The following is a 12,881-nucleotide window of genomic DNA, read 5'->3' as shown; positions in this document are numbered from 1 at the left end:
ACTCAAGAAGCACATGGGTAGGGGCATGCAACTCCTGCATGACCCTGATTCAGCCACATCATGGCTGAATACGGTCAAGGAAAGATTGTAAAGCAATTTTGTGAGCCAGGTGTGGGGCAGACTGGTGGGGGGACCTCCATCATGAAATGGCATGAGCATGTTGAGTTAATTCTATGCTGGGTGTCTGTCGATCCTTGTGTGATACAGCTGGCTAGCATTTCACGTTCATCATGTGAGAACAAGTAGGAGTCTCAGTTTGTGCATCGCCTATGACTTTTTGTGCTAGTCTTCACCTGCTGGGAATGTGGAAATGCCCTGGAATCTTCAAGTGCCGTGTTTCTACGTTAGCAAGGCTGTGTTGCGGCATATTAGATCAGTCCCTTCCAGCTGTCTAGATCTCATTTTACCTCGTGAGGGCAGTCTGCTCTTTGTATTCATCTGCGGGTCCCTTTGGCAGGGTTACCTATGTCACTTCCTTGCTGTCTTAAGCATGTATTTTCACAAAAACGACAAGGGAGAGAATTAGTTAATAAAAATAGTGGAGGGATACACAAATGACTCGGGTTCCTGGGAGCTGGGGTAGCACCCAAAGATATTTCTCAATGAATTTTCACATCGGCTAGATCTTAAAAAGATACAATCCCCGCCCCGGAAACAAATGAGTGTAAGGTTGGCCTGAAGCCAGCACTGTAAGGGTAAAAGATAAGTAGGTTTGAACTGAGCCATTTAAGGGATGAGAAGAAAATTGTCTGGTGAACTGAAGGCAGAGACTATTGCAAGCATGAGGCCCACCATGAAAAAAGGCACAGCCAGAAATGGTGATAAATTGCAAGCATAAATTGAGCACAAGGGTCTCCAGAGGGGAAGAGAATCAGCAAAGCAGGGTTGAAGTGGGTTGGAGATGGGTGAAGGATGACTTGGTGGAGCAGTATTGGAGAACCTCAAGGTAGTGAATAGTAACAACTGATATACCCCTGCGGCATGGGACAGACGCCTGACCTTGTATTATGTGCCCATGTTTCATTTATTTTGGTCATCCTCTTTATGAGCAATGCTCCTCCCTTGGTAACTGCTTCCTTGCGAATCCCTGGGGTTGTGGCTCGCATTCTTCAGCTGCCTCATCATCTCATGGATGCCAAGGGAGGATGAGTTCATCCAGCCTTCTGTAGTAAAACTATTCTGGGCCTTGGGTATGTTTTCCCAACAGGTGCATGTAGGTGAGTGCTCTAACTCACTCATTCTCTCTGTTTTCTAGGTTGCCAAAGAATTTGGCTTCAGGAATAATGGCTTCTCCATATACACCAACAGAAACCGGACCGGAGAGATCACAGCATCACAAAACAAGTCCCTGAACCTACTGAAAATCAAGTGAGTATTTGCCAGAGATCACAAGGAATGAGGAGGAAGTGACATGCGGAGGGGTGTTCCTGGGACCCGCGAGGATTCAGCTGGCTCTCTCGGGCCCCTGCCCACTGACAAGACAGATGGATGTGTTTGCAGAATTGTGGGCTAATCAAAGTAGCCCACGGTAGCCTGGGTCCCGAGGGTGCATGGTGCTGCCCATTGCTGTAGTTAAACTAGAACAGACTTTTTTGCTCCCATGTTGCCAACAGGGAGTGACCTCATTTTCTTTTCTGCCCACACTCTATTTGCTTCAGTGATGCTGAACTAACTTGCTGATTCAGGATGAGCTAAAGCCCCAGTCCCCTGCAGCCAGATATCACTAGAATGCTTCTCTCACCCTTGCCTAGTGAGTGGCATGTTGGAAAAAGGTACCATAGGCAACAGGTTCACAAGCATAACTTTGTACATGGCTGCGGGTGCCCTTTCTACAGCTGTCTGAGAGGGCGAGGTGGAAAATGCTAAAAATACCAGAGCTGCTTTTGCTGGAGACAGTCCCCCTGCTGTCAGACCCACCTCTGGAAACTGTGACTGCAAGTACGAGCAGCCTCCTTATTAGCTGTGTGCTGAACCTGTTGTTTCTCTCCCCTTGTTTTTTGGGGGGGTTGTGTTCTACTCAGAGGTGCCTTTTTATTTTCGCTAATGTTAAGAGATGCCGTACAGCACCAGCATGTGAGATTGTAAGCACTGCTGTTTCTTAGTGAACAGCACAGCAGAAGTAACTAGCTAGCCAGGACCATGGTTTTGGAGAGGAGTCATTAGTTTTTTTTCTTTAATTTGGCTCAGACCAAAGCAGGACCTGAATTCGTCTCGGGGTGAAGTACCACAACCCAAAGGACTTGCTGTGGGTCTGTCTATCCCAGGTACTTCAGAGACAGCTGCATCAGATCACTGCCAGCTGTTTGCTGTGGCTTTGTGCCTCTTTTCCAATCAGCTGCAAGGGGCCACCCTTCGAAATAAAAGCCACAGCAAAGTGCTGAGCAGCTCATCCATCACTCAGCAGCCTGCTGTGAATGGCCCAGACATGAGCAATCCAGATTCAGTTGTACCCCGCCTTTTGATCACAACCTCTTCCAGGCTTTGAGTGTTGGTGCCCAGGCATCTGTACAAAGTACATGTGAATGTAGGCAGAACAGTATCAGGGAGCTAGGCAAGTAATGCATTTTATTTGCTGCTCAAACTGTCTGTGCAGGAGATGGGGCACATCCCAAACCAGTGCTTTTGTGTCGCTTTTTCCCTCCCACATCTAGACATGGCGATATGTTGTTCCTCTACCCCTCGAGTCCTGCCGGCTCTTCCTCAGAGAACATGGACATCTCTATCTCCCAAGGGTTGCGCCCCACGGGTGCTCCTCAAGTGGTGGAAGATGAGATCGACCAGTACCTGATCAAGCAGGATGGGAAGATTTATAGGAATCGGGACCAGCAGCTGTAAGTACCGTTGGACTTTCTAACTGGTTTCCAAGGTCAGCCTTGTGCCTGGTGCTTCGCACTGTGTGAAAATAAGTATGCAGTGCAAAACATAGCCAGCAAACCTGATAAGCAAACTGCCTTCTGAGCCAGCACCCTGCCCCTCTATATGCACGTGCGGTCCCTGCCTGGGTCCCGGTTGATTTAACTCTGGCCCTGGCAAACCAAAGGACAAAACTGTTTCCAAACCTGAAAGGCCTTTTGCCAAGGAGGACCTGCTAACATCCCCCCCTGCTCTAAATCAAGATGGCTTCAGGCATGTCCCTGCTTTCCGCTTTGCCCGTACCTGTGACCACATGCTCCCAAAGCACTTAGGGCTTTGTAGGTGAGGGGGTATGTCAAATATTCCCTTTAGAGACCCATTAGCAACTGATGCACAGCATAGACTGCTGCCTGTGGCAGCCTAGTGCTTACAAAGGAGGGGGCTGCATTCTGCCCTAGCGACGATTTCCACATGGTCTCAACCTGTAGCTCCATGCTGCGCCTGTTGTTCCCATCTCAGGGTGACAGGCGAGGGTTGCATACCACGGGAAGGGCACTGGGGGAAAAGGCTTTGTCAGTGAGGGCTGTCCTTGGGCCTTCCACGAGCAATTGAAGCTCCTCACTTCACATCCTAAAGCTCTGCCCTCCATTAGAGATATTAACTTAAACCTTACCAGCGCTTCTGGGGTCCCCCACAGACAGTGCTCTGACTGTCTCTCCACAGTAGTTCCTTGACATAGTATCCTAAGGGGTCAGAGAGCAAACATGTGACGTGTGAGCTCCAGGCCCAGCAGGCAGTAAGAAGCCCAGGGGGCAGAGGAAATGCTCTCTAGTGGCTAGTAGGATCTATACCTAGCTCACTTCTGGCTCTCTATTGTCTTGGGCCTCAGTTTCCCCTTCTATAAAGGGAAGCTACTTGCTTAGTTTGTGAGGTGTGGCTTTCCCTGAGAGCCTTTGCTGGGAGGGGTGCTTGCTGAGCTGTTCTATTCCTGTAGGAGTAATAAATATTGCATTGAAATAGGTGCTAATTAAAGCCAAATGAACAAGAAGTCTTAGGTCTCAGTGGCTACTCCTGTCATGCATTACTTGCTGGAGAAAGTACATGCAGCTGTGACTTCAACGCCTGCCCTCAGCCTCACAGCTCCATCCCCGCAAGAGAAGTCGCTTCACAAAGATGTTGAGCAAAAGCCAAAGCCAGATAGGGAATTTTTTAAAGGTGGAAGCCTTGCCCTGTCCTCTTGTCTCTGTGGGCTTTATCTCTAGTGCCACAGCCGAAAGGGAGATGGGAAAGGCTTAGCTTTTGAATGGAGAATGCTCCCTAAGCTTCCCGAGCAGCGATAAATGAGGGAAATGTCAGGTCATTATTGACACAACAAAGGCAAAACTCTCTCCGGTAAAGCAGCATCTTTAGCTTGACCACACATTTCCTGAAGAACAAACAAAGGTATTGTTCTTAGTGAGGAGGCAGTGCTAACTCTAGGTAGTTGTGAGAAAAAGCTCCTGCTTAGGATTTTGCCCATATTTGTGGCTGCCTATCAATCCAAGCGTGATGGGCTGCTGGCATTCTGCTGAGTGCATTAGCGGCCTTTTATGTACATTATCTGCCACAATGCCTTGTTAAAAGCAGCGCTGCAACTGGCTCCCATCCATATCTTCCTTGTGAGAGCCAGTAACTGCATTCATCTGCAGAGACTTTCTCTGAATATCCAGCACTGCCCAGTTGTTCTTATTGCTGTTGTACCGCTCCTCTTTCTTTTAGAAGGTCACCTCGAAAGGGGACTTTTCCCCCTTTTTGTTTTGTCTTCAGTCCAACAAGACTTTGCCAGTCAGATAAGCAGGTTTCTCTCTGTGTTCCTCGACCCTCCACGAGCAGCTGATTTAAAAAAAAAAAAAAAAAAAAAAAAGCATGTGTGTGGGGTTTTGTTTTTTAAACGACCCCTCCCCTCTGCCATAAAGGATTGTGTGTGCTCGAGCCCGGAGCCAAATCCAAGTTGTGAAAAATTAGAAGTTCTAATTTGAAACTGGTGTGTGTGACTGCTTAGCAGAGCTGCCTGCCAGTGGAGCAGATAGATTAAGAAATGTTTGATCTTGACTTCAGACGCGGGTTAAATGCAAGATCTCGCTTTCAGCGTGTGAGAGGATTATTCGATGACCCCCAGTATAGCATTCAGTAATGGAGTAGGAATTGTTTGTGGCTTAGGACTTAGATAGCTCTTCCAAATCCCTCCGCTGAAGGAGGCTGTAAAAGCTGGCCATGAATAGCTTTTCCATTTGGAAACATGGCTGGTGCTAATTTTGCTTCTCTTCCCACAGATGTCGACATGGCCCCTTGGGTAAATGCGTGCATTGCGTACCACTCGAGGTAAGGATTTGAGATCACTGTGGAAAACAGCAGGGAGGAGGGATTCTGACTCAACTTGCTTTTCCTGCTTAAAAACCTCTTTTTACACCTCCCTCTGCATGATAATAGCGGTTCAAGGAGGCAGAACCCTGATGCATTTTACCTGCAGCCTCCTGGCCATACAAGTCCTAGTTGAAGAACCAGCCCTTTGGCCATAGCGCTGGCCTTGGATTTATGATGCTGGAGGCATCTGTTTTTCTGTGTTAATGTGTTTCACAGAAAGTGCTTTCAGAAGCTCAGGCTATTTAGTGCAAGACTTTTTTTTCCCCCTTCCCTCTCAATTTTCCTCTAGATATTTCTGCCTCTCCTTGCCATCGCTTCCCTCCCCCGGATCTCAGCATTTCTCCACAAAGTCCACCGCACCCTGTTTAGAGTACAACCAGCCATAATAACGCCTACTGCTACTCTGATCTGTTGGCTTTACAGTGTATAACAACAGTCCTCTCCGCCCCGCAGAAGCCTCCACAAATCGCTGTGGTCTCTTTCTCTCAAATAGCCTCAGAGTCCTTTGACTTTGTTGGATCAGCTGGTCTTATTTGTCATTATATTAAAAACAAAACCCGCTTGCCTCAAAGGCACAAGGCTGCTGATTTGTGGAGAAGAAAGTGCATTTTGAACAAATTTGAAGCAATAATAAAACTTGCTGTTGTAAAGCCCTGCTGTTCCTGACACAGTGATAGGCTGCCATGGGTGGGGGCAAAAAAAGAGCTTGGATGTCTTGATTGGTTCCACATTGGGAGCTGGAAGAACTGAATCTAGAACATCCATTTGCTGGATGATCAGTGTGTTTTCAGACAGGTGTCTGACCTGGCTTTCCTTTGTGTGGTGTTTTTGGCAGCCTTTTGATGAGGATTATTTAAACCACCTGGAACCTCCTGTGAAGCACATGTCATTCCATGCCTACATCAGGAAGCTGACCGGCGGAGCAGACAAGTAAGATTCACAGCTTTTATGGGCAATGAATCGTAGAATTGAGGGTCGCTTCCATCTGCAGCAGGGTAGGTGCTTGCAAGCAGTGTTGCCAACGTTGAAAAGAAGGTCACGTGGAATGAAGTGAAAGCCTGATGTGATCAATGAGCCAGGAATTTGGGCCTCAAGCTGAAGGGAGGAGTGGGCTGAGACCAGGGCTGGGTCTGGGATGCTTTAGCCACAATCCATTGCTGTTTATGTTGATTTTCGGATTGATAGAAGAGCAGAGATTAAGATCTCATTAGGGCCACCTCTTCCTCCGACACCAGCTCCTGTGTGACCTCACCCAGACCCCTTAGTCTCTCTGTGTCTGTGGTCTGCAAAGTGGCATTTTCCCTCCCGCCCTGAGGGGTTCTGAGCCTAAATGGATCAATAGAAACACTCCAGTACACTGGAGAAAGGGGCCAGGGTAAGTACCAGAGTGGGGAAATGCCCGCCCTGATATGTGTGCGTCTCTCCCTCACCCGGGCAGTAGGCACCAGGTGCTAATTTCAGAGTGAGGGGCATACTGCCCCTGCTGCCCGTGAAGGATTGCATGTCCCCATCCCCAAAGCTTGGGGTGGAAAACTCGCCAGAATTAGGACAGGCAAAGAACTGAAGCGTGTGGTTCCTCCTCCCCCTGCATGCTGTCCTGGGGAGATAAGACTCCAAATGGACATGCTTTCATTCAAGGAGGGCAGCACCCTTCATGGAGCTCTGTGGGCACACAAAGAAAGCTCGCGCTTTGTCCATGCTGTAGGACATGTTCCTCTCTATATGGCACATAAGCTGTTCCAGCTGGGTCTAAAGGATTCCTACCTGCTTTGGCAAGAGCCATGGCTACTAAGAGCTGTCCAGTCGTTAGGCTGGCAAGGGTCAGGGCTTCTGGCTTCCAGTACTAGAACTCCTGTGGGCTGTACACGGGGATCCCAGGCACGTCATGCCTGGTGGGGTGTTTTCTGGAGAAGCGAAGCTTGGGAAGCCCATTGAACACAAGGGGCTTTGCTGGCTAGGTTATGGAGGAGGCGGAGGCAGGCAGTATGCTAGCTAAAGCCACCTTTCTTCTTCAGAGGGAAGTTTGTTGCATTGGAAAACATCAGCTGCAAGATTAAGTCTGGGTGTGAAGGGCATCCGCCCTGGCCAGAAGGCATTTGCACCAAGTGTCAGCCAAGCGCAATCACTCTCAACAGACAGGTGAGACCCATTGCTGGGGACCCCTTGTCCTTTCAGACAGCCAAGGCATTATTCACCTGCCACACTTCTGGGAGAGGAGGAGCTTTGCAGAGAGCAGCTGTTGCAGCACAGAGCCTGTGCAGAGGCAGTGACTGTGCTGATCTCTAGCTACAGCAGAGGGGCTCTGAAGTGTGCCTGACTCAGCCATTTCCTCTTCGGGCAGAGGACAGCAGGATTCCCACATGCTAGGAGGGTGAATCTTGGCTTTTCTCCATGTGCAGCCCCAAACCACTTATACTCTCTCAGTGTAACCCACTGCCTTCCCACAGTCTGTCATAGTCACAGAGGAGCGTCAGATCCGTTGTCCAGTGATTTGGGATCTGAGCCCCCTGAGTGTTTTGTCCTTAGTCTGCTGCCTCGGGGGGTGGGAAGAGGTGTTCTGGACCTGCCCCTTGGAGCGAGCAGAAAGGATCAGGGCAATCTCAAGAAGGAGGCAACAATCCAGCTAGCTCTGCCTTCCTTCCTTGGCATTAGCAGCCTCTCTAACCTTCCCCTTCACTGGTGGATTACAGCCAAGGTGGACCAGGGGACTTTGCAGCGGGGGGTGGGGCGGGCGGCACACAGTTGGGTTGGAAGAAGTCTGGAGTTGGCCTGAGGGACTCGCGTTCTCGCTACAGAAATACAGGCATGTCGACAACATCATGTTCGAGAACCACACGATTGCTGACCGCTTCCTAGACTTCTGGAGGAAGACAGGGAACCAGCATCTGGGGTATTTGTATGGGCGGTACACAGAGCACAAGGACATCCCTCTGGGCATCCGGGCTGAGGTTGCTGCCATCTATGAACCTCCACAGGTAAAAATCAGTCGGGGTGAGATTGTCACACGTCTGTTCCCTGAGCACGGGAAGTGCAGAGCCCACTTCCACAATCCCATTTCTGACGGGAGATCCTAAAGAGCCTGCCACCTTAAAATCGCATTGTGATGAGGGGAGCGGTGGTTAGCCATGTTAGTCTGAAGTCAGGCAGAAGGCAAGGCGGGCTGCCACCTTAGAGCCTAACTGGTTCAAAGAGGTACAGACTTTCCTAGGCAACAACTTGTTGACTCAAACTGTCGCCACTGAACAAACCAGACAACTCGGATCTTCTCTTTGCTGAGACCTTTAACCTGAAAGCAAAAGCAGGCTCATACCAATGGCTTTCACTTTGGGGTTTCTGAATTGCTGGATTTCAAAGGCTTTGCTAAGGAGTGCTTTTGCTTTGGCAAATCTTAAAGCCTGCTTTTGGAGACATTTGCTGCTCTTAAGTTTAGCAAAACCATGTAACAGTGTTGTATGAAAAGTGTCTTGGCACTGTCTGCACAAGCAGAATCATGGACCATGAGGGCTGGAAGGGAGCTCAGGAGGTCACATCTAGTCCGACCCTCTGCTCCAAGCAGGACCAGCCCCAACTCCATCATCCCAGCGAAGGCTTTGTCTAGTCGAGTCTTCAAAGCCTTCAAGGATGGAGGCTTCACAACCTTTCTGAGTAACCAGTGCCAGTGTTTTACTACCCTCCTTGTGAGAAAATTCTTCCTAATATCTTCCCTTGCTGCAATGTGAGCCCATTGCTCCTTGTCCTGTCATCTGTCACCGCTGAGAACAGTCCAGCTCCAGCCTCTTTGCAACCCCCCTGCAGGGAGGTGAAAGCTGCTTATTAAATCCCCCTTCAGTCTTCTCTTCTGTAGACTAAACAAGCCCAGTTCCCTCTGTCTTTCCTTGTAAGTCATGTCCCCCAGTCCCCAAACCATTTTTGTTGCCTTCTGTTGGACCCTCTCCAATTTGCCCCCATCCTTTCTGTGGTGGGGGGCCCAAAACTGGACACAGGACTACCGATGCGGCCTCCCCAGCGCTGAACAGAGGGGAAAAATCACTTCCCTTGACCTGCTGGCAACACTTCTACTGACACAGCCCAGGATGCCATTAGCTTTCTTTGCAACAAGGGCACACTCTTGGCTCATATTCAGTTTATCCACTGATGCTGCCCAGGAAAGAGAGCTATGTCTATGGCAGAATGCTTGAAACTCGACACGTTTTGGGTACCTTGTATTTTAGAGAAAAAATCAGCATTTTCATTGCATCTGAGAATGTAACCAGCTGTTTCAGCGGCCTTCCCTTCAGGGTTTGGGATGCCTCTTGGTGAGCTGGTCATTGTGCTTCTTTTCAGACTGATTCCCTTTACTAGCTTGTCTCTCAGTTTCTGCTCTGTCTCTGCTCTGGCATTTGGGTTTCTGTTTGTAGAACCAGAAGTGCCGAGAGGATATGAAAATGCAGTTAAGAGCTGTCATGGGTGAAAATCACTAGATGGCGCTGGTCACTGCGCCGGGAGCCCTCTGGCCGTGTCTGCGCAGGGCCTGCCTTCTCTTTTACGACCAGCATTTCCCGATTGTTCAGTCTCTTATGTAACTTTAGATGGGTCAGATCCTCTGGAGCCTGGAATTGGAAGTTGAATGATACAACCAAGGAGTCTTGAGCCGCAGAGAGAGAGTAGAGCAGCAGGAAGAAGATGCAGGGGCATCAGAAAGTGCCAGAGTTGGGCTTGTTAGAGTATCCAGACTCGCGTTCATCCAGAATGGAACTGGGCTGCCAGATGTTTGGTCTGTTTGAAACTCAGGTGCAAGGTCACCTTGGCAGTGCTTGGGTGTTGCGGCAGACAGCTGTTTGGAGGCCGTGCTGTACATGTCCCGTACCATGTTACTTGCTAGTAAAGATACAGGAACACAAAGCTGGATTGGAAGCGAGGTAAGCGCCATAAAGCACATCAGGAGGAGCACGGGAAGCAGCAGCTCTCATGTAATTGCTAAACCGCAAGCTGCCTTCGCACCAGGCATAAGCATCTATGAAGCCTGCAGAAGGCAAGGGAGTGGAGTGGAGTTTGGCACCTTTGTCAGCTGCAGTGTGCAATCGATGGCATAGAAACCCTGCCAAGCCCTAGGGACAAGGACAGGTTTTCAGCCTGAGTGATTCCTTGCTTTGGAGCTATTAGGAATGTCAGTGTGCTTAGCCCCTGTGTGGTGGGCGGTAGGGAACTAGATGTACCTGTGTGTGTGGAGAAGGATGGAGCATGAGTGCTGTTACTCCTGACCTTGGAGTGACATACAAACTTTCTCGGGATGAGTGTGGAAGGTATCACAGGATCTTTAAGTGTCTGCTGCACACTCCTGTGACCAGCCTTGCCTGTAATGTCTCTGCCAGTTCTGGGCAATGCCAGCACAATGCATCACATCATCTTGCCCCGGTGTCACGCTTCAGCCCGTGTGTGTTGCTGGGATATGCGGGTTTGGAAATGAATGTGCTCCCAGTTGCTCTTCCTCTACATCAGGGTTTTGCTAGGAAGTCGCCATTATCCCATGGAGAGAAAGCTCCACTGTAGTGTTTGGCAGAGAAACCCCAAAGCCCCAACTGCTGGCTCCTAAATCACGCCCAGATGGCTGAGCTGTGTTTTCCAGAGCTGGAGTGGAGACCTGGGCGGGTGCTCTTGGAGTCACGGAGTTCCTCCCTGAGCACCGCTCTTGCGTTCAAACTGACACAGCCAGAACCTAAAGCTGGCAGGGTGACTGGGACTTGGGAAAGATTATATAATGTTTTCCTTTCTCCAGGGGCTTAGAGACGGCCAAAGGCTCGATTTTTATGCAGGCATTGATAAAGCCTTTCATTCACGAGTCCCATTGTGCTTTGCCAATTTAGCCTAAGTAATTCCTTGGGATGGATACTTCCACCTTTGGCACTAGGTTTGCACTCGTTTGATTCAGATGACTTTCCAGACCTGGAGCAGGAAACAGAGCCCGGAAACTCTCTTTCCCGGTCCCTTGTCTTTTGCCACAAGAGCATCTCCCTGAAAGGGCTAAACCCATAAGAACAGTACTTGTTATCTCTGAATTCGGGGCGGGTCCTTAATTGCCTCCTCTTCCCTTGCAGATCGGCACACAGAACAGCCTGGAGATCCTAGAAGATCCCAAAGCAGAGGTGGTGGACGAGATTGCCGCAAAACTCGGCCTGAGAAAGGTAGCCAAGTGCTGTCGGAGAGCGTGGATTTCAGATCCAGGGTTCTCTGCAGCAGTCACGGGAGGCTCATCTGGCATCAATTCTCTTCAGCTTCCTGGGGTTGAATTAAGACGGGATGCGTTCTGAAACCTCCTCTCGGGTGCCAGGAGCTTTTATGTTTTTAAGTGTTAGAGAAAGATGAAACCATTTCCCTCAGTGCAAGTACTGAGCAGGACAGCAGGGCTGCTCCATATAAGCCAATATCCCTCTGTCTTAACATCAAAGGATTTAGAGGAGCAGGAGCACAGCTCTTCATTTCTCTTCCCTCCAGTGAGCACTCTCTGGTAGCACCTCTGTGGGAAGTGCTAATTTAACACAGCTGTGGGTGGAGTTGTCTTTTGGGGGTTTTGTCCCTTCTCTGCGAGGGTCCGTGTTTGACCATCTAGAACTGAGGCTCTGATGGTCGGAATTCTCCCTCCATGCGACTGTTTAGACTGCCCGTGGCAAGCGTGATCTTGCATGCAGGGTTCAGCTCTTGGGCTGCTATTTCTCTTGGGTCTGCAACCTTGACTGACTCAAGATATAGAGATTTCAGCATCCTCTGCCTGCTGTTTGCTTTTGGGCAATACTGAACTTTCCCTTCTGCAAGGACAGTCCTCTTAATGCCTTGCAAAGGGGAAGATTTAGGTGCGCTGAGATTTTCTGAGGTTGGTTTCTCTTGTGCCTCAAGTCTTGTCTTTGTCCTTCAACCCACAAACAACACTGGTGAGACCTTTCCTTGTTCTCTGAGCTCTTCACGCTGGCATCTGCTGCAAGGAATTGGTAGATTCTTGAACTCCGAGTTGTCCTTTATTTTCCACATCAGATTTGTTAAAATTGCATAAAGTGTGGTTACAGATCTTTGGTTGCCCATCTGTGGTGCACACTTTGTCTACTGGTTTTACTGCAACCATGCAGCAGCATTTTGTACTTAGATCATAGAGAAGTAGGGTTGGAAGGCACCTCCGGAAGTCTTCTAGTCCAACCCCCTGTCTGAGGCAGGACCATCCCTCTCCAAACCATCCTTTGTAGTCCTACACAAACCGCCATCAACCCTGACAATACACTTGGATGGCTCAATGCTGTAGAAGGGAAGGGCAAGGAGGGATTGGAATGAGAGAGATGTGTTTTAATACAGTGGAAAATAGTGAGTAAATTATCTTTTAAAGAGGGCAGGCTGGGATTCAGGATGCACCAGACATCATCTGAGCCATTTGGTTACCTCCTGTTGTTCTTGATGCTTTTTAGCTCAAACCGTCGAGCAACAAATACCTTTTGCAGAGGGTTGCAGGAGGGGGAAGCAGAGAGGTCTACCTGCAGCCAACAGGTTTCTCCTGTGGAGAAATACCACGTGTGGATTGTGTTGAGATAAGCTTGATGCTGCTTGAAGAGCTGTTTCCTTCAGGCAGTGGACTGAAGGCGCTTGTGGGCTGGTACAGGGAGCTA

General features: G+C 49.3%; 1 protein-coding gene across 2 annotated transcripts in view; it reads left to right on the top strand.

The window, feature by feature from the left end:
• NPLOC4 (NPL4 homolog, ubiquitin recognition factor) overlaps positions 1-12,881 on the top strand; it is a 38,588-nt gene that overhangs the window by 6,977 nt on the left and 18,730 nt on the right. For both annotated transcript variants that reach the window (XM_025216907.1, XM_006034801.3), the window contains exons 3-9: positions 1,256-1,368; positions 2,652-2,831; positions 5,166-5,214; positions 6,092-6,186; positions 7,272-7,395; positions 8,052-8,231; positions 11,331-11,417. In XM_025216907.1, the coding sequence (XP_025072692.1) occupies positions 2,662-2,831; positions 5,166-5,214; positions 6,092-6,186; positions 7,272-7,395; positions 8,052-8,231; positions 11,331-11,417 (705 nt within the window). In that variant the 5' untranslated portion in view covers positions 1,256-1,368; positions 2,652-2,661. The remainder of the gene's footprint in view (positions 1-1,255; positions 1,369-2,651; positions 2,832-5,165; positions 5,215-6,091; positions 6,187-7,271; positions 7,396-8,051; positions 8,232-11,330; positions 11,418-12,881) is intronic.

This window comes from Alligator sinensis, unplaced genomic scaffold (genome assembly GCF_000455745.1).
Source record: "Alligator sinensis unplaced genomic scaffold, ASM45574v1 scaffold1200_1, whole genome shotgun sequence".
NCBI lineage: Eukaryota > Metazoa > Chordata > Crocodylia > Alligatoridae > Alligator > Alligator sinensis.
The sequence above is the reverse complement of the archived record's forward strand: the minus strand, read 5'-3'. Positions and strand labels throughout refer to the sequence as shown.